The 22582-nt window shown below is 36.9% G+C and overlaps 1 protein-coding gene across 1 annotated transcript in view; it reads right to left on the reverse strand.

The window, feature by feature from the left end:
* LOC150108907 (muscle calcium channel subunit alpha-1-like) overlaps window positions 1–22582 on the reverse strand; it is a 1617925-nt gene that overhangs the window by 1034316 nt on the left and 561027 nt on the right. The window contains exon 16 of the mRNA XM_090414483.1: window positions 2145–2265. Within this exon, the coding sequence (XP_090270609.1) occupies window positions 2145–2265 (121 nt within the window). The remainder of the gene's footprint in view (window positions 1–2144; window positions 2266–22582) is intronic.

The following is a 22582-nucleotide window of genomic DNA, read 5'->3' on the forward strand; positions in this document are numbered from 1 at the left end:
GCCAAGCTCAACTGCCTAAATCATCTCCTGCTCTTCACCCACTATGCTCCCTAGCTTATAGCAAAACCCCCACTAAATATCCTGTGCAGCCCACCTCCACCTCACAACATATGCTGTCAAAACATTAATGCCATTGCAATCCAAATCCTGCACTATGAGAGGACACAACTCATCACTTCTCATTAGCAGTTCTCCACTACCATGTTTGCCCTTCCTATCCTGTGCAAAATACTATTCCCTGTTACTTCTATTTCTGTCAATACATCTTTCATAAACCATGTCTCAGTGATCCTATAATCTTTGGAACAGACTGAGGCTATCAGCACCACCAATTCATCTCCTTTATTGTGGATACTCCTGGTGTTTGTATTGTATAAAGAATCATCAAGGCACTGTCACTGTTTCTATACATATTATTATCCCATCCATACTCCCCTGGATTCAGCCATGAAGTATTCCTATTTTTCCCAAGAGACTATTCATACAAGAAGTCACCCCCCTGCTACCCTCCACCCTGATAATTCTAGTTATCTTGCAGTGAGACGTAGACTTGTCCAAAGAACAACATTCTCTCCAGATACCTACATCCTTCTTCATTCAAATGAAAGGCATCTCTTGCATACACTTCCTTTTCTGTCCTCAAATGTCCTCAATCAATTCATGTAACCAAGGCTCTCTTTTCAACAGATTCTGGCTATCATACTATTTATTATTGATGCTCTTCTTGCAGCTCTGCATTATCATACCTGAGCAATAATAACACTCGCTATCTTCTCTCTCTGTGTCTTTTTTCTGTATAACCTCAGATCTCCTGCCATGCATTCACACTGCCTCTTGAGTCATTCGTGCCCAGCATCACAATCATCTTTTCCACTCTCTAACCTCGCTTAATTGCCATGCTGATGCTATCTATTGTTCCTCCAGGCAGACACTCCTCTTGCATTCTATCTTGCACACCATGGATCATCGAGACTCCATACATCACACCTCATACCACTCTGTTTCTTTCTTGCTAACCTGTATCCCTCTCTCTCTGTCTCTCACTAACCTCTAACACTTTTTCTCCTTGTTCTCCCACCAACCTGCCATCCTGTAATCTCTCCATACCTAGTTCCTGCACTGCTGCACCATTCTCACATTCCCTCTCTTTCAATGGTTCTCCTATTCTCTCTCGCTCTTACTCTGATCAGCTTTGCATTCTTTGTTTCCAGTCTTCTAATTTCTTCTTTCACACTTCTCGACTCATTCCTGATACATTCAACTTCTTTCAGTGCATCTAACTCACTCTCTACAAGCTACTTCCACTCCACATTCATCCTCTCAATCAATGCATCTTCTAAAACTACACCATCTTTTCTAACCTACTACACTCCCTACTTTTATATTCTCATTCATATGCCACTTGCTTTTCTGACCTTAATCATACTACTTGTCTCTCAATTGGTATTCACCTGTTTTTGAAGTAACTCTGTCAAGGTCCTTCATAGTAATTTCTAAATCACAAAATTCTTCCTATTTTCTGCATTTTACACAGATATGCATTCCCTTGTCTCTCACCTGCCCTTATGTGATTTCTGACCAATTTGTCCACATGAGGAATAAAAAACAGGAGTTTCTGGGAGAAAAACCCTGCTGTCATCATTAGAGATTGGATAACTGGCCTTCAACTGAAAAAAACCTATAAAAAGATTCTTCTTTTCAGAATGAGAATGGACTTGAGTTCAACTGAAGGGTACAGTTTTATCAAATGAAAAAAAAACTATCCCTTCTTTCTTCTAAATATACTATGGAATCACTTATTACCTCATTATCTTTTTAACTAGTGCACATAACAACTGAATGAAATAAAGAAACAGGTGGATGTGAAGTTCAATTTTTTTATTTATTATTATGAATGAACCATCATAAAGTCAATACACTTACTGCAAAGGTTCCTACCCATTCAGCAATATATTCAGAAACACACACACACACTTTTTTTAATTAAAAGAATTTTTTAACCTTATAAAATCCACACCACTGATATACCAAAGTTAAGAAACAGTGTTATTAAAAAAATGATTTTTCATAATTATCAATAAAAGGTTTATGCAGTTCAAGCATGTATAACAACAATGAAAACAGTCTCTATGAAAGAAGGATACAATTTCCACATATAAACAAGATGATGAAATAAATACATGCGAGCACTCCAGGACCACTTACTCCACCATAAGCATTAATACCATGATACATAACTTCATTCCAGTCTTCTCCTGTAAGGATCTGCCAAAAATAAGCTGCAAAGTATTAGCATGAAGTTCAGATTGGGAGAGCAGCAATAAATTTATCATTATAAATATTGCTATAAAAATAAGATATTAAGTTAAAATGTTTGTTTGTATGTGGCTCATAATCTTATGTGACACACACACACACACACACACACACACACACACACACACACACACACACACACACACAGGCAGGCAGTGGTCGGTTTATTAGATATATTCCTGAGATCACAAAATCTACCATCTTCAGTGACAGTGTTACATGACTTTTCCAAGTTGTGTATGGTTAAATTTAATAATGAATCAACCATATAACACTGAACAAGATATGATAACCTTTGTATCATATCTTGTTCAGTGACACTGAAAACAAGATATGATACTAAGCCCCAGATGTGCCATTACCACAGAGATTGCCACTGTTCAGTGTTCATGCAATAAGAATGGTCTAAATGAAAGCATCCAGTAAATAGCAGTTTGGTAACAGTGGCATCTTATTTTATATGAGGAGCCAACATATGACATTCAATTCAACATATGAATTCAACTGCATTCAATTGACTGAATGCAGTGCAATACAAAATCATAGTGGTTTTGTATAGGACTAATTATACACCTACAAATGAATTACTGTGTTTGTATACAAATGCCAGAAGTATCAGAAATAATGGAGATGAAATGGTTTCAGTGATTGAGGTTATTTGCCCCAAATTCATTGGAATAAATGAAACATGGTTGAATGAAGATGATATTCTAACAAGAATAGAACAGGAAGGATGCAATATTTTTTGCGAGGATAGAAAGGACAAGAATGGAAGTGAAGTACTGCTGATGATATCAGGGGAATTATGTCCACACAGGGCATACATGAAAGAGGGAAATAGTGGTTATGAGGCAATATGATGTAACCTGGAGGTTGACAAGAACACATGTTTAGTTGGATGTTGCAATAAGCCCAGGAAAATGGAGGTTGGTGATGAAGAAATGTATAAACAAATTGGATCAGTGAACAAAGGAAGAATAATTATTATGGGTGATTTTAATTATGGTGGTATAGATTGGAATGGGAGCCTGTGTAGCTCAGTAGAAGTAGCGTTTGCACTCTAAAGTGCTTGACCACACGACGAAAGGCATTCGATCTAGCGCCAACTAGAGGAAATTTTTCTAAGCCTTTTCTCGACCGGTTCCAGAGTTAGTCGATCTCTGGCACGGGCTAGCAGGTTTTTCCTCCAGGAAACTCAGATTTTTCGTCTCATAAACTCAAGAAAATTGGCCGTCGAACCCACACTATTTTCAGACATTGAATTATTGTGTTAGGGTTAGGGACCACCAGATGGCGGCACTTACTAGCCACCTTCTTCACTGCATGCTGATTAATTAGTGATAGCCTTGGGCCAGCTATCTCTGATTGGCTACCAGTGGAGATTGAACAGCCCACTCAGTCTCCAAAAGTTAGATAGGGCTAAAAAACAGCCTCGTCAACTCCCTATACGGGAACAAAAAGGCGTTAGCTGATTTTTTTTTTAAATTAATTAATTTATTTATTTTTTTAGATTGGAATTAAGAGATAGCATTTGGGAATAAGAAAAATGAATTTCTTGAGTTCTTGAGAGATAACCCAGATAACTATCTGAGGGAGCACATGAAGAAGGGCATGCAAGAATCAAGAGTTCTAGATCTATCATTTCATCCAGAGGATGTAATTGTGAGATGGGTTTCACACTTTCCTCCAGTTTATGAAACTGGAGGAAAGAAACTTAGATTAGACAATATGGTCAATGGCACTGACAATATCCTCACTGCTTCACATAACACTCAAGATGGTATACCATCCAATCCCACAGATGTATTCACATTAAGGTTCTGTAATATGCTATTCACCTGCATTTCATTCATGTCAATTGACATATAAGCCATCAGTTCCCTCATTCCTGCAATATATCTCAAGCTGGTATACTATCCAATCCAATAGATGTATTCATATTCAGGTTCTGTAATATGCTATTCACCTCCATTTCATTCACCTCAGTTCTCATATAAGCTGTCGGTTCCCTCACTCCTGCAATATCACGAGATGCTGACACTGCTGGCAACCACTCAGGTAATCACTTCATGGTCACTCTCACAACTGGAGGGTGATTTGACACCTCATTTTTAATAACATCCTCTGATGAGATGATCAAATCCAAGACTCTCAATTCTCGTGTGCCCTCTGTTACATACTGCTATCCATTAAAATCTCAAGAAAATAATTTCTTTACTTCCAGTTGCAATCTCATCATCCCAGTTTATACTGCCAAAATTAAAATCACCCATAATGATCACTCTTTTCCTATTTGCTTATGCATTTCCTGGTGACTACCCTCCACATTACCAGGTCTATACAAACATCTAACAAAATATTTCATTCTATTCACCTCTATATCACACCTACTGCCTCAAAACCACTACCACTATTTCCCCATTGCATCTCTACCTTGTATGGACATAACTCTTTTTCTATCGTCAATAGCACTTCACCTCCCTTTTTACTCTTTCTCTCTTTGCAAAATACATCATACCCTTCCATTTCTATTCTTGTCAGATGTCATTCTCCTCCAACCATGTCTCACTTATTCCAACAATTTTTGGGTGAATAAACTCAATCAATGCAACTATTTCATTTCCTCTGTTTCTTATACTTCTAGCATTTGTATATAATAGCTCATTCCTGGGTCTTGACCCATTTCTCTTTCTCCTTACTCATCCAAGAACCTTCTTCAAATCCAACTGCCTTCCCCACAACCAGGTCATCCCTTTCCCTTTTTTTGTCTATACATGCATTCACATCCTCTTGGAGCATTAACTTTTCTCACATTATATTTATATATATATACAATGAATATTATTATTATTATTATTATTAAACAAGACCTCATGGAGTCAAAGACTCATCTAGGAGGTCCTTTTATCTCACACACATCTCATCATACCGGGTCTTAAACACATTCAAACTCCTTGCAGTGAATACAATGAATATACAAATAACAAATACCACTTTGACATACTCTACCAGTTACCCTCATTCTCTTAGATTCTGCTCAACCATATATGACTCTCTGTCACACTTCACTAACTAATGGCATTACTTTGCATCCATTTCCATTTGCTTCAAGATTTAATAGTTTGCAATGCAGTATGCTATCAAGTGTCTCTGAAAAATCCAGCAGTATCATGACACACCTATTTCCTTATCCAAATTAGCTGTCATTCTTCTATAAAAATATGACTAAATTACTAAGAACTAATAATGAATAAACAGGAAATAATTAAGAAATTACTAATAATCAGGCAACATCCTGGATTTCTCTACAGAGATTTGGTTTTGTGAATATCTATGTGATAAGAAAATCTTGGGGGGGGGGGGTGAGAGTGCAGAAACAAGTATCTATGATCTCAAGATCCTGCAATGCTGAACTGTTTATTATTATTATTATTATCTGGAAATTCCATGGAGTACCAAGATATTAATAGGAGGCCCATCTTAGACACCACAAAGTCTGTCATATCATTCCTTAAACTGGTTCACTGTCTGGACTTGAGCATTAATTTAAAAAAAAAAAAAAAAGACTCCCAAGGATTACCACTTTGCTTGTTCAAAAAATCTCTACAGTATCAATTCCATAAATACCTCTCGACCAAGACTGTTTTAAAGTAACAGTGAATCTGGCGGCTGCCGATGGCCCCACTCTTATTTTTTAAAATAGAGAAACCAAACAAATTTTCAGTGCTTGACATGGGCCAGTTAAAATAATATTACATAACTCTAATATAACTTGATGCAAAGTATTTTATGAAAATGCTATGAGAAAAGAACTTAAAGTTATGTTGAAAAGCTTAATTTAGTTTTGTCAATTGTCGTTTTCAAACTCTGGTTACAAGAAACTGGGTTAAACAAAAACTGCTATTAAACTTCGTTTTATTTTGGTGCTAAGCTATGGATTACTAACTTTTATGGAATTAACATTAACTTTATTTGGTGCATCCTACGTCGAAAGTCACATGCTTATGTGCAAAAGTTTTGTGCGGCAAAGCCGATATAACAAATCAAACCTTGGAAAGTATACTGGCATTTCTAAATTTCTATTTCGAGCACTGCAAAATATAATACATAAATGAAGAGAAACTTTTTTAAATCTCAAACAACTTTCATAGCTGGAATGTTGCAACAATGAATGAATCTTCTCGTGCGGCCTGCAGGTGATTGTTGAGTACTAACTAATATATATATGCATCGCAATTCAGGTTCAGCTTTCTACTTTACAAGTTTAAACTAGTAGATAAGTATATTGTATTACTGTCTTGGTCTAGTTTGAAAATAGCTAAAAGTTATAGGTGAGTCATAGGGATATTAGGAGAACATGCTTCCCCTCAGTATGAAACATTACGAAAGTGGTTGTGCCAAACGAAACAGGCAAAGGCTATTCAAAAACTTCCAAAACTAACATTTTTTAAGAGCAGTGAAAGTGAAGTTGTTGGGGGAGAATGAAGCACGTAGGGAAAGGGAAAATACAGAATCACCAGCGAATTCTGTTACACTATTACTGCACAAGTCCTTGTGCAGTAATAGTGTACAGGAAAAAGCAACCTCTGCTGGTGCTACAGCAAATGTAAGTACAAATAATGACAATTATAAGAGTTCAGATCCTGGACTATGGCAAATCATATCTTACAGGAGTACTGGGTTCAAAAAGGTCCATCCAAATGTCAAAATAATCAGTGCAGCTTTAGTTAGTCAGCCCGAGAATATATGGTAGGAAGCAACAAACAACTCAGATAAAAAAATTACGTATTTAACACTGGCAATGTTTTCGCGACAGTTGTTGAATGGAGAAACTCAACTTCGAGATTGGCTTATTTATTTTCCCACAAAAGGAAAAGTATATTGTTTTATTTGTAAATTGTTTTCAACTTCTGATTCCCCATTTAAAATGAGTGGATTCAATGACTGGAAACATAGAACAAAGGCCATTTCACATCATGAAAATGGGGCGGAACACAGAAAATGCATGCATGATGACATACTGCAGTCATTTAAAAGTACATGGGTGTATAAACACACAATTCGTAATCTAGTTCGACAGTGAGTGTCAGTACTGGATAGAAGTAATGAAAAGAATAATTGCAGTTATAAAATTTTTAGTGTCTAGATGCCTGCTGCTAAGAGGAGACAACCAAACCATAGGCTCGCCTAGGAATGGCAATTATTTAGGCATTTTGGAACTGATCAGTCAGTTTGATCCATTTTTATGTGAACATATAAAGACGTATGGTAATGCAGGAAAGGGGTCCATCATATCTATCAGCTACTATTTGTGAAGAATTCATACAAATTATGGGAGTTAAAATGTTGGAAACTATTGTTGCTGAAGTACAGAAAGCTAAGTATTATTCCATATCGGTGGATTCAACACCTGATATCACACACGTAGATCAACTGACATTTATAATAAGATATGTTTCTGGAGGTATTCCTAAAGAGAGATTTTTACAGTTTATTCCCATTCATCAGCATTAAGCAGATATTCTGGCTGACGTAGTCACGACTTTTTTGGATCAAAATAACATACCACTAATGACCTGTAGAGGTCAGTCCTATGATAATGCAGCAAATATGTCAGGGCATTATTCAGGATTACAAGCTAAAATTAAGGAACAAAATAAATATGCATTGTATATATTATACCTGCGCATGGTATATAAAATGCATATTTATTTCATATTTACTGCATGAACACCTTGTAGGTGTTCATGCAGTAAATAGTACTTTAAATGTCAGTATTTATTTTGATTTTGTTCAAAATCTTTACAATTTGTTTTCATCTTCGCCTTATCATTGGGAAATAATCGTTTCACATTTGGTATCTCAGTTTAAAATGGTAAAGCAATTGTCAAGAACTCGGTGGTCTGCACATGCAGATGCAGTAAGTGCTCTATATGAAGGTTATGAAGAAAACAGATTGAGTTTGGTTGATTTAGGAGGGAAGTCAGGAACCATCAGAAATACAGCTTACAGCTCAGGATTTAAGAGACAAACTAGAAACAAATTTTCTGACTATTTTTTGGATTGACATACTGAAACGATTTAACAGCGTGAGTCAAGTCCTCCAGAAAGAAAGCATGAACTTATCTACTGCTATGAAATTGCTTAAATCCTTAAAGGCATTTGTAACTTAGAAAAGAAACTGTTTTGAAGATTATGAATTACAAGCGAAAGAAAAGTCACAGGATAAACTACCAGGATTCATATAAACGAATAAACAATGCAGCAGCACTCTAACATTTGTAGATGGTGGTAGAAACACAGACGACTCAGATGTGCAACCTAAGGACAGCAGGAAATTTAGAGTGGACACATACTTACCGATTATAGATTCCTTGGTAACTAGTTTGGATACGCCAGGAAAACAATACGAAGAAATATTTAATAAATTTGGCTTCTTAGAAACTCTTCATACTTTAGATGATCAAGATAAAAAATCACTGTGATGATCTAGCCAACTTCTATAGCGAAGACCTTACTTCAACAGAACTATTCATGGAATGTCTCCACTTCAGGTCACACATGATGATGGAAATAGAATCAGTGAAGAAAGCAAACGTAGGTGATAAGACCTTAACCACAAATGAAGAAGGAGACTGTGTTACCATTAACAAAATTTACGCTTATATGCATAACGAACATATATTTTCAGTATTTCCTAATATGGAAATCTCTATGAGAATTTTTCTTTCAATGATGGTTACTAATGCCTGCGGTGAGTGTTCATTTTCTAAAATGAAATTACTAAACAATGAATTAAAAACAGCATGGCACAATCACGATTAAACCACCTACAGGTGTACCTACGTTTAATGAGCATTGAACATGAGATTTTACAAAATATTAACTTTGATGACCTAATACATGATTTTGCCACATCAAAATGCAGAAAAGTCACTTTATAATGTTAGTTTTACTATGGAGAAGCATGTGGGTGGGAAGGAGTGAATTGTTGTGTATTTTTGTTTTGAATATTACCTTCACATCCACCAATGGAATTACTTGGGACTACAAAATCGATGCATATCTTATTATTATTACTGAACATTAGGAAATGTAATAGGGGGCCTCACATTTCTCTTCCTGCCAGGGGCCCAAGAAGGTGTTGATTTGGCCCTGCTCTCAAATATCTCAATCAAATCATCCCTTTTGTCTTCTGACCACCAAATATATTCTTAGTCTTTCCTCATCACTAATACTGATGGTCCTGATATCATGTTTGTTATCTGCCTCTGAATCCTTTACAAAGTTACTTCATCTCCTTTATATTCCAGCGATCGGATCTGAGCACCATAATCTGGATGTCAAGAATTTATACAATATAGTATGAATGCTTGGAAATTGTGCCATTTTTCTTGATACTATTTCCCCTACAACTCCAAAAGCAATTTCCAGTCCATTTCATTAACTTGATATTTAAACCAATATGTTGCAACTTAAATTTCAACTTATCATGTGGCTGCTAGCAGTATATGCTGTTCCCTTATCAACTGCTCTCGTTACTTTATTATAAAAGGCAATCCGATTACTGAACCAAGAGCACTCCTTAACAAATCTTATTAACAATATTACTCGCATTTGTCCAATTTTGTATATTTTCCAAAATCTCAAGGACTAGAAGAAATACAAAGTAATCTATAGTCTGATACCTCTATTTTATTACCCTTTCAACTTCTCTTCAAATTTATTCCACAGATTCACAACTTGAACACACTTTGTCTCACACAACTCATCATCTCTGCTCTTCTTTTCAACTTGTTATTATCATATATGGGCAACACACACAAACCACTTTCCCAACAACACTATTATCCTAGACCTCTTGCAACAACTTCCTCTAATCTCTATCCAAATTCCTCTTTTTTTACTTATTTTACTTAAGAATGTACCTTTATCTAAGTCATTTGTGCCTACAACTATCACTAATTTTGATGCCTATTCTTTCCTTGTTTGCAAAGCATCAGTTATTTGTTTCAATTTACCACCAAGAAATCATGTTTTATGTACACTATTATTCGCTACACCTTTAATGATTGAATTCGCATACTGCTATACGATTATCTTTGGACACTTTCTTCATATTACTAACTTCCTCCTTCCCATTCACATCAGTTAACTTCTTCTTTTGATGTTTGCACCAAGCATGAACTAATATTCGCACAATATCTGACATGCTTCGATTTGAATCCTTTCACAGACAAAGTACCCACAACAAAATCAAGTAACCCATTCCACTCATTCACTACTTTCGCAAAAAATGTAGTCCTCATACCTTGTTAATCTTGCTCAATTTCCCAAAGTAACCTCCTGTTCCTTCCAGTAGTCATGTATTGAAAATTTCCTCTGTATCAATCTTATAAAAATCTTCTCTCTCTATCATATCGCTCCTTTTTGCCTATCAGTCAATTTTTCTAACCCATAAATTTTCAAATTCTCATAAGGAACATTACATAGACCTTCCACCATTTGGTCAGTCACCTCTGAATCCTGTCCACATCTTCCTTATCCCAAAGAAATTCAGATGACTAGACCAGCTGATTAGAAATTATATCTGTTGGAATGAAGGCTTTCATTATCAAAACTTTCATGCAATATGCTATGCTTTTTTAACAAGTATACCATGGTAATTCAAGAAAATCTGCATACTGCAAGTGGCTTGAGACAAAAACACCATTCTTCACTTACAGTGAAGTGTGCAATAACTGCAAAATAACTTAATATAAATATAACAACAATATAATATAATAATATAATAATAATAACAGCCGGCCTGGTTGGCCGAGCGGTTAGCATATCTGCTCTCCAGCCAAAAGGCTGTGGGTTTGAATCCCACCATGGGCATGGATGCTTGTGATTGTCTGTGGAAATACTAGTGGTGGTCAGTAGATGATGCGGTTTGCTGTAGTTGGTGGAGATGGAGAGTAGGTGCCCTCTCTTGATGAGTCTTTGGACTTCTTGGAGGCGTCACGTAATAATAATAATAATATAAATATAACTTCAGAACTAAATGCAAGAAACTCACCTATAAGACAAATGGCAGTCATGATTCCAGGTCCTTTGCAAAGGCTGTTGTATGCAATTTATGTTCATCTGCACTCCCACTTCTCTCTCTCTCTTTCTCACTCACATACCACATACCTCTTTCTCTCAACTCTAATAACAAAGCTGACATTGGCAGCATTCTTTTGTTCCAACTCCTGTATAGATGACTGAGACAAATAACCTTCAACTATACTAGAACAATGCACCATATTCCTCCTGTGGTTATATGTCAGAAAAACAGAAGAATTTTCAACAAATTCTTAGACAGCAAAACATCTGGTCCTGATGAAATCCTCCAACTTTTCTTAAGAATGTACTTCAGAACTAATACCTGTTCTACATCACCTTTGCACTGTATTATATTCAGCTTGCATCTACCCTACAGCATAATAAGAAATTCTACATACAGGCAATCTCAAAAAAGGAGATAAAAGTTTACCATCAAACTATCAACATAGTGCCCTCAAAAATAATGGGGAATGTCATCAGATCTCAACTTTTTCATTATTGGAAAACCAACAGTTAATCAAAAACCAGCAGTACAGACTACACCATTCTAGATTCGTAGCAAACCTATTTGTCTACATTGCCCACCTATAAACACACACCAAAGAAACATTTTGAGAGAACTGTACCACTGCACTTGACATTTCCAAATTGCAGATTTCAAAACCATTTTCTCAGACCTATAGCAACATCTATGCAACAAACTTGTCTTCATCCATTTAATCCTATGTGAAAATGGTCAATTGTTTCTGTCAGCAGTACTAGTAAACAAAGCAATAATATCCAATCTATGATGTTTTAATCTTGGGAAAAGATATTTTTTTCATCAAGGTTTTAAAGTGAATAAATTTCTGATAAAGGAAGGAGAGTTCAGTTCCAGTGCATGTGGGTGGGTGAGATAATTATGCTACTTAATTAAAAACTGAAGGAAAAAAAAAAGGATAAACATGTTGAAACTTATTTATTTGTAGAATTTGTTTGATAGGTATTTTCAGATCAGAGTTACAGCACAGCAATCAAACAATAACAGAAAAATTCTAAAAACTGCCACCTTAGTAGCTATTGTAAGACAACTAAATTTTTTAACAGTCAAAAATTTCCAACTTAAAAAAATAAATTATAAATTTAATTAACATTAAAATTAATTTTCTAAAAATATTAATAAAAAAAAAATATCAACTTAGAAAAGATTAGAAGATTTAAAAAGTACTATATCCCCTAAAGAGAAAGATGTGTCCCCTATGTCTAAAAAGAAACTGAACTTTTGATAGAAAATAAAACACAGGCCAATTATAATTATTCAAATCATTTATTTCAATCAATATACTCTCTCTCAGCTTTGATACAGCGTTTGGCACAGTCAATTAATTCGTTAAATGAGTTTTTTTATGTCAGTTTTTAGGATACAGTTGAGGGTCGTGGTTACTGCCGCTTGAAAGTTTTCAATGGTATCGTATCACTTTCCTTTCATCAGCAAATGAAGTCACAGGGTGCTAAATCAGGTGAATACGGCAAGTGATCCAGCACACAAACTTGGTTTTTGCTCAAAAACTGTCTCACAATGTTCGAACATTTCAAGGAAGTTTGAGTCCTTATGAGCAGTTTTAATCAGGTCCCTTGCAGGGTTCAATTCAATAAATTTTTTTTGTCATCAGTCAACTTGTGGGGAACAAATAGCGAATTCAATTTACGAAGGCCCAAACTCTCAGTCAAAATGTTGTGCACAGTTGATTTTGGGTTTTCTTTGATGAAATCACACACTTTTTGGATGTTAACTTCACTCAGTCCAGTTTTTGGATGGCCCGGCTTTTCATCATCCTCACACGTCTCACGACCACTTTGAAATCGCTTAAACTACTCGTAAACTTGAATATAGGATAAGCAATCATCACCATATGCTTTTGAAGCATTTGATGCATTTCAGTAAAACTTTTACCAAGTTTAACACCAAAGTCAATCGCAGCTCTCTGTTTGAACCTCATTTTCCGACCATTCATCAAAACACAGTCACTCTTGGCACTATAACTCGGTTTCTAATGAAACAAATATCATAAACAGTTAACACAACACTAATGAAGGTTGCCGCTTTCGACAACAAAATGATACAACAAGTGGCGCCACTAGTTTCTTCTATTTTCGAAAAGTTTGGTTTCTTTTCGGACAGAGGGTATAGACCATCAGATCTATTTGTTATTATTATTATTTTCCAGATCCCTATGAAGTCACAAGACTCATTGTGGGAGGTTGAATCTAATGAACACAAAGTCCATCAACTCCTTAAAATCATCTGCTGTCTGTACATTCACCAACCACTTAAGCAATGCATTACATGCAACTACTATTCCCCATGCAAAAAAATTTACTTCCTACCCCTTTATTCACCATTCCCTTTCACAACTTCCAGTGATGGCCCCTTATCCTTGCTCCTTCCCATCATGCTACCATGTGAAAAATCTCCTCAGTGATATATAACACACACACACACACACACACACACACACACACACACACACACACACACACACACATACAGGGTGTTCGGGATAAATTTGACATATTTATAATTAATTATATTTTTCCGTAAGTTACATGTATTAACACACACTTCTCTTCATTTAAAAGTTTGGACCCTTCTTCATTCATATACAAGATGTCAGAAAGGATGGATAGCTGGAACCCACCTGAATCATGGAAGAGAATAACTTGTATCATGATGATTCGTGCCCGCCATCAAAATAAGGATATTACGACTGCTGCCCAATGCTCCCTGAATACAGTAAAAACAATCAGGCATGAACTAGAGACTTGCAATGGTGACTACGAGGATGTAGCAAGAAGAAAGATCCCTAGCAGACGATCTGATTGCGTTCGTACAGCAGAATTCCTCGCAAATCTGCAGGAACAGGTGTTGAAGAACCCTGGCATTGGAATTCGGGCTTTGTTCGTGGAGTTGCTAACTGTGGTCAAGCCCTGGATAACAAGGGTAGCCAATGGTAGGCCGTATGTATGGCAGCAGGATTCGGCCCCTTGCCACACCTCTGGGAAAAGTCAAAAATGGTTGTCTGAAAATTTCTACGACTTCACCAGTCCAAATGTTTGGCCTCCAAACTCCCCAGACCTTAACCCCATGGATTATTTTGTATGGGGCGCAGTTGAAAAAGACACCAATCACACTTCCAGTAATACAAAAGCCCAGTTAATGGATAAAATTAAAACAGTTTTTGCGGCCCTTCCCAGGGAGACTGTAGCATCAGCTTGTTCGAGGTTCCGAAGCAGAATTGAAGCTGTGATCGATGCTAATGGTGGTTATTTTGAGTAAATCTTGTTGATAGTATTGTAATTAACTCTGCCTGTAATGTTTTTTTGTCAATTCATTAAATTTAATAGATACAAAGAAGATTTTCTTTTTCCTTACGAAACTGTCAAATTTATCCCGAACACCCTGTATATATATAACATAATAATAAACCTTCGACAACTTAAATGTCTCAATTATATTTCCCTTTGCCTTCTGTCTACCAAATTCTGCTGTCTACATGCCCTAAGTTTATCCTCATAATCGACATTGTAGACCTGATTTTTCTTATCTGTCTCTGCATCCTCTCCAAGGTTACTGGATCCCCTTCAAGATCTGAGCACAAAAATACAGATCTGCTCTGATCAAAGCTTTATACAATGGGACCAGCACACTTTTATCACTCATGGTCAATATTCTGCACGACACTGCCACAATTCTCTGAGATGTCTTCACAACCTTTGCAATGACCTTGGAACTTTAAATTTCTATCCACAATCACTTCCCCCTAAAAAATCCCTATGCTTCTTCCACTTCTTCCAGTATAACCCAACGAAGTGAGGATGAAACATACTATCTGTGGATCCCAAATTTTAAAACCTTACATTTAGTTGCATTGTGTATGGCTGCCAAAGGTGCCAATTTCACGGTGGTGGCCTACAGGACATCCACAAGGTGATGGATGAGGCCTTGAATTGGCTTTCAAGCCTGGACCTTCACCTGTAGTTGGTATGATGGTGGCGGTGGTTATGACTAGGAAACTAGGAAACAGAAGATCACGGTCCCGTCTCACCACGAAGATGTTATTCTTGTAGTTACTCTCATAGTCCTCGTTATAGTATCAGCAGAACTCCTCCTCATGTTAGAAGATGATGATACAGTGTGAAATGGGCCTCCTCTAATGGATCAAGTTTTCTCACACAAGACACAACTGCTCTCTACTTAAACCTCGGATACAGCTACTTTTATGTTGTGAAGTGATGTGAGAACATGCAGCCTTGTCATACTTGGTGCAGCAGGATGATAATTGTCCCTGGCTTAGTTATGACAAGTTAATTTTGCTTTATATTTAAAAAAAAAAAGGAAAGACTTAGAAAGCAGGTTGTGCCTTTTATGTAATGAACTTTTATAAGTTAAGATTTTCATCATTTGTTTCTGGAAATTATGATTGTACTTTTCACTTACCAGTTTTCATGTAGCTATAAGCATAAATAAATAAAAGTTGCATTAAACGGACATACCCATGCCTTTGCCCACCCTTTCAGGTTATTCAAATTATCTTGAAGAACCAAAACATTAGCACTATAACTAATAACCCTCCCAAGAATCGCATCATCTGCAAACAACAGAACATCTCCCTGTAGTCCTGTGACAGTATCATTGACATAAAGATTGAACTAGTCCCAGAATTGAATCCTGTGGAACTCCACTTGTAACCTTCTACTCCCTGATACTACTCCACCTCTATACAAATCTCTGATATCTATCAGAGAACCAACCACCAATCCAATCAACTAACTGATATCCAAGCTAACATGATGCAACTTAAAAGTCAACTTATCGTGTGGCACCCTGTCAAATGTCTTGTAAAAATTTAAAAAGTGACAGTGTATATGCCTTACCTTCATTAATTGCTCTTGTTACTTTACTGTAAAAGGTAACCAGATTACTAAGAGCGTCCTTTAACAAATCCATGCTAACCTACACAAATGATATTACCCTCATCTTCCCAATTCTGTATATGAGTTCTTACCAATTCTTCCTAAATCTTAACAACAACAGAAGAAATACAAACAGGACTACAGTTTGATACCATAGTACATTTCCTTAAAATCATCCTGATTTAAGCTCACGCATAGACCTACAATTTTTACCGTATAGGCATTCGGAACTGAAATTCTATGGAATGGGTTGGTTACTCCTTATTCTTGGAGGTATCCTATGTCTGTAGAAGCGTGTGTTCACGGGGCTGGTTTGACTGCTTGTGGAAGGAAAAAACTCTTTGGTCCATGTCCAAGACCGGCTAACTTGGCTATGTCTGAGAAAGATCCTAAGCTCCTCATGTCAGCAACAGGAATCGAATGCAGGACACTCCTTTCCCAGGCATATGGTTGCGAAGCGCATAGCCCCTTGGCTAACTGTGCAGACTTCCTTAAAATACATGATGAAATTCCATCCAGTCCTCCTGCCTTAGTGACATATAGCTCAGTATTTGGAATGCATCTCTTCATTCACTTCTAACACTTCACCACTCATTATATTTCTAGGAATAAAGCCTGTAGTACCAGGATGGAGCACTCTAATAAAGTGCTAATAAATATAGGTATTATTTAAATAGCTCAACTGTGTCATCTGCTCCCCATCTCCACCCAGCTAGATAATCTGTCCACTATCAATTTTCCTCCTACTCACCACAGCATAAAAACTCCTTGGGATTCTCCTTGGTTTGCAGAGGCAGTCTCCTCTCATATTCTCTCTTTACAATACTAGTCACTTTTCTAGCCTGAGCATTATATTCATCATGCAACTGTACTCCACCGCTCTCTCTTTATATGCCTTCCATAATCTCTTTTTCTTCTCCAATTCCAATTTTATTTCTTTTGTCATCCATTTGACTGCAAATTGCTTAATCTTCTTCACACTACAATCTGTCATTGCTGTGAACAATTTTTTCTCAAGTATCTTCCATGTACCAATGAATCCTCTTCTTTTAAATTCTTTCATCCATTGTTCTGCTTCAAGCTAGTTTCTAAGTCTATGATAGTCACTTGCCTTATAATTTCACATAACTTCCTTCTGTTTTGATACCTTCCCATGCCTATCCATCCAAGTTAGGACTACATGGTCACTCTCACCAATGAGGACAAGTATGCCATCTCAGTCACAATCAGATCCTCTGATGTTATGATCAAATCCAGAACTCTTGATCCTTTGTGTTCCCTCCATCACATGCTGCCCCTGAAGAATTACAGAAATTCAGTTCCCTTATTACCGCATGCTGTCTCCTCTGCCCAGTTTATATCACCACAGTTGAAGTGCTCAATAAAGATCACTAGCGTTGCACTTACCAAACTAATATTCCTAAACATTTCCTGCTCATCACTATCTATATTTGCTGGGTCTGTACCAACATCACACTAAATATCTTATCCTGTAAACATCCATATCACAACATATACTTGTGCAATTGTAATTTACCTGTCCTGACACACTAACTTGCCCAGTAAACAAGTCTCTCCATATGCCTGCACGTTTCTCCATTCAAATACAATCCATCGCTTGCATACAGCTCCATTCTATCCTCAAATATACTGCACGCATTCACACATTCCAAACAACTTTTCCTGCACATTCTTGCTATCATCTCATTCATCATCATTGCTCTTCTCTTCCACTCTGCAAGATCATATCAGGGCAACTTGCTCATTATCTTTCCTTGGAGACATTTCTGCTGCATTATGGGTAACATCAACCTGAAATCTCATGCTACAAGATTAACGTCAAAGCCATTAGTGTTATTTCCAGTGACAATTTCCACCCTGAGGGTGCACAATTCATCTCTTATCATAAGTAACACTCCATCACCACCGCATTTACCTATCCTGTCCTGATGACATATGTTATACCTTTCAATTCTATCCCTGTTAGAACATCCTCATCAGTTAACCAAGTTTCACTTATACCAACAACCTTTGGAGAGACTGAGTCGATCAATGCCACAAACTTATTCTCTTTATTTCTAATGGCCCTAGCATTTGTATGCAGGAAAAACAGTGTATTGCCAGCATTCTTATAACCATTATTACTCCCCTCATGCTCCACCTGGCTCCGTAATATAGTGTACATCCACTCATTTATCAAGTCAATATCCCCACGTGAAGCCATCCCTATAACATTCCAACTGTGCAATTGTAATTTACCTGTTCTGACACACACTCACTTGCCCAATGAACAATAGTCTCTCCATATGCCTGCACCCTTCTGCATTCAAATACAATCCGTCTCTTGTATACAGTTCTATTCTATCCACAAATATACTCCACACATTCACACATTCCAAACAACTTTTCCTGCACATTCTTGCTATCATCTTGTTCATCGTCACTGCTCTTCTCCTCCACTACGCAAGATCATATTAGGGCAATAAGCTCATTATCTTTCCTTGGAGACATTTCTGCTGCATTATGGGTAACATCAACCTAAAATCTCATGTTACAAGATTAACGCTACCTCTCAGGTCATTTGTCCCGATCTCATTCACTGCCATTGCCACACTCTCTATTGTTCCACCAGGCAAGCACTTGCCTGGCACTCTGAATCATCAAATCTCCATACATGACACAGTAGATTCATTCATCCTTCTTTTTACTGGTATCCCTAACTCTCATGGCTTCCAATCTCTCTCTTTCTCTCTCTACTCTCTCTCTCACCTCTCTATCCCTTGCTTCCACATACTCTCATCTTTCTGCAATTTCCTCTTTTAAACTGTCTCTCCCATTCTCTAACCTTCTTCTTGCCCTTGCTCGCTGATGCTGTTCTCTCACCCCTACTCTCATTCCTCTCACACTTGCCAATCTATCTATCCTCATTCAGCCTCCTCACCTCAGTCTTCATTCCTTCCATCTCCTTTCTCACCAGTTCTATTTCTCTTCCCACACATTTTGCTTTCAAATGGCATTAAAACACACACAATCATAGGCATAAAACAAACCATCTCCATCTGCTCAACAAAGAAGGCTATATGTAGGTCTTCAACATTCTCTCCATCCTCCAACACACTACTGGCATCTACAAACTAAACGATATGCACATACCACATGAGTAGCAAGCTACAAAATCATCAGCTAGGTTATGAATAACATAGTCTTTACATGGGAGAGAGCTAGGGCTTGTACTAAAGCTGGCAGTAGCCATGCTGAATATAATCGCTACACATGCAGAAAATATTGAGATCATAAAATCCTCACTAAATAGCAAACAATTATACAAAATACCATCTCGAATAGCACAAATTAAAAAAAGCAGTACTGTCACGAAATAAACATAATAATATCATTCCTTACTATCTTTCCGTGCTAGCAGCACCCTTGTAATATTTCACGCATTTCTTTATAAAAGACATTCTATGTGGAAATGACTTTCATGAAAGATTCTTCTCTTGCTCCAGTGAACTCTATATGTCTAATGCAAACAGTATAATCTGCAAGTCCAAATTCATGATATTTAATATAAGACTTATTTCTTCAAGCTGAATAAAACCAGATCTTCCAGTTTGTCCAAAATACTGTACGATAAGCCACAAGAGAAAGGAATCTGGTAACCATCTGGAAAAACAAGAGGTGGAAGCTTATCTTTAGGAGAAGTGAGAAAGAAAGAGATTTCTTTGATGGAACAAAAGGCAATGAAATTGGTCAGTGGTTTTAAAATTTTCACTATGAGTTTGGAAATGTCTTGCAGAGAATGGATAAGAAGGAACTGGAAGATCTACTTTTATTCAGATTGAAGAACAAAAGTCTTATATTAAATATCATGAATCCGTACCTGATAAACATGTTATATATACTAAACATATTGAGTTCACTGTATTAAACAAGAATCCTCCATAAAAGTCATTTCCTCATATAATGTCCCTATAAAGTGACATTACTCCATTGTCCTAAGTGAAACAGATCTGATGGTTTATGTCACTCCCCTTTATTATAATTATTATTATTATTAATACTTCAATGAACTCAAAGACTCACTGCAGAAGGCACACAATGTTACACACAAAGCCCATCAAACTGTGCTTTAAACTCATTCAGTGTATCTGCATTTGCCCCAGTGACTTAGTTTGGGGAAAAAATAATATTGATAGAGATTTGAGAAGTTGTTGTGGCAAGTAAAGAAGAAAAGTGTTGTTGGAAAAATAATAGATACATTGCCCTGATATGACAATAGTGAATTCAGATGATGAGCATAAATAATGAATAGTAAGATGGCTGAGTTGTGTGAGGCAAAGGGAATTCAATTTGTACATCTGTGGAGTGAATTTGAAGGAAAGTTAGAATGGTTTAAAGTTGATGGATTGCATTTCAATAGGTTTGATGTTGGGCATTTACAAAGGTTACTGTTTTCTGAGAAAGCACAGAGTCAAGAAGTTAATGTAATAAATGAATGAATGAATGACATACAATCCATTTATTTGTGAAGCAAGACAGCACAAATAAATGGATCGTATGACAGGAGGAAGAAGGATATGAAATTGAAGATGTGGTTGCAGCAGCACAAGGTGATGGAATGCCTAAAGGTGAGGATGAGATAGGTATGGAAATAAGTCCGGATCAGGGAAACAGGAGTGGTCAGACCGAAGAAACAGGTGTGGTATAGCAGCTAGAATAAAGAATGTTGGTGCTGGTAGAATGGCCTCAAAGACACAGAGATTGTTATATTTGTACACAAATGTAAGGTGTATTTGAAAAAGGAGAGCTGAATTTATTGCATTGATTGAGTCAGTATGTCCAAAGATAATTGGAATAAGTGAAATATGGTTGTCTCAGGAGGACGGGATGTCGGGGTTAGAAATGGTACAATAAATATAATTTCCTAAGATAGAAATATGAAAAGAGGAGAGGGGGAATGCCTGTTGATGACTGAAGAGGAATTGTGTCCACAAAGTGTGCAAGTTGATACTGCATGCACAAATTTTTAATCTGTGTGGTGTGAAGCTGAAATCAATAGGCTAGTATATCTGATACAATGCTGTTATATGCTAGGGAATGCTGAGAATATTGACTGTGAAATGTTTAGGCAAATTAGTTGGGCACATGTAAAAAGAAGGTGATCTTCATGGGAAACTTTAATCACAAGAATATAGAATGGAAGGAGGATAGAGTGTATGGGAAGAAGGAGAGTGAGTTTGCTGAATTTCTGAGAGAAAAATATCTTAAGCAGCATGTGAGTGAAGCAACTAGAGGTTTTAATGTTTTGGATTTGGTGAGAACTTCACAAGATGTAGTTGTTAATGAGGTTGAATCTGCTGCCAGTTTGAGGGGGGGTGATCAAGAAGTACTTCTTTGGGAAGTGGTGAAACAAGAAAATGTTACTGCCAAAAATGGATACATGTGGAAGTATAAAGCATGTGATTATAGGATGCTCTGTAGTCAGCTAGCTTCTGTACGTTGGATAGATGAACTGAGCGGAAAAGATGTCGACAATGCATGGAAACTCACAAAACACTATCTCAGAAAAGTAATGTATGACTGCATACTGAGGGTTAAGCAAGCACAGTGGGAGCGAAATGGATGAACAGTGAAATCGAGCAAGCACATCATCAGCTGTGCTGGAAACGAAAATGTTACAGAGGAGGTACAAGACAGTTGGTAGTGATAAGATCTATGAAGATTATAAAGTGCAGGCTAGAAAGGTGACAAACATGGTAAAGAAAGAAAAGGTGCAGTATGAGAAAAAATTGGCTGGTCAGGGCAAAGGAGTGGTCAGGCAAAGTTAACTCATGGGAATTTTTCTACATGGCAAGCAACAGGAAGAATAATTATGGCAGGTTGACAATGGTGGATAGTTATTATTATTATTATTACGGGTATCTCCATGGAGTCAGTAGACTCATCACGGGAGACCCAAACTAGCAAAGCAATATCTGTCATATCTCTTCTTGAATTCATTTACAGACGAAGAGCTCATAACTAAGTCAGGCAATGAATTCCACTCATTCACCACCCGCCATGCAAAAAACCTTGTTCTCACACCCTTGTTGACAATACACTTCTTTAATTTCCAGGGATGACCTCTTGTTCTTCCATCACTATCACACAGCTGAAACATTTTTGTAATTTAAATGTTTCTATCATATCCCCTCTTCTCTGCCTATCAACCAACTTCTTCAAT

This window comes from Typopeltis vanoorti, chromosome 2 (genome assembly GCF_054136105.1).
Source record: "Typopeltis vanoorti isolate ZY-2024b chromosome 2, IOZ_Tvanoo_1.0, whole genome shotgun sequence".
NCBI classification, from domain to species: Eukaryota; Metazoa; Arthropoda; class Arachnida; order Uropygi; family Thelyphonidae; genus Typopeltis; species Typopeltis vanoorti.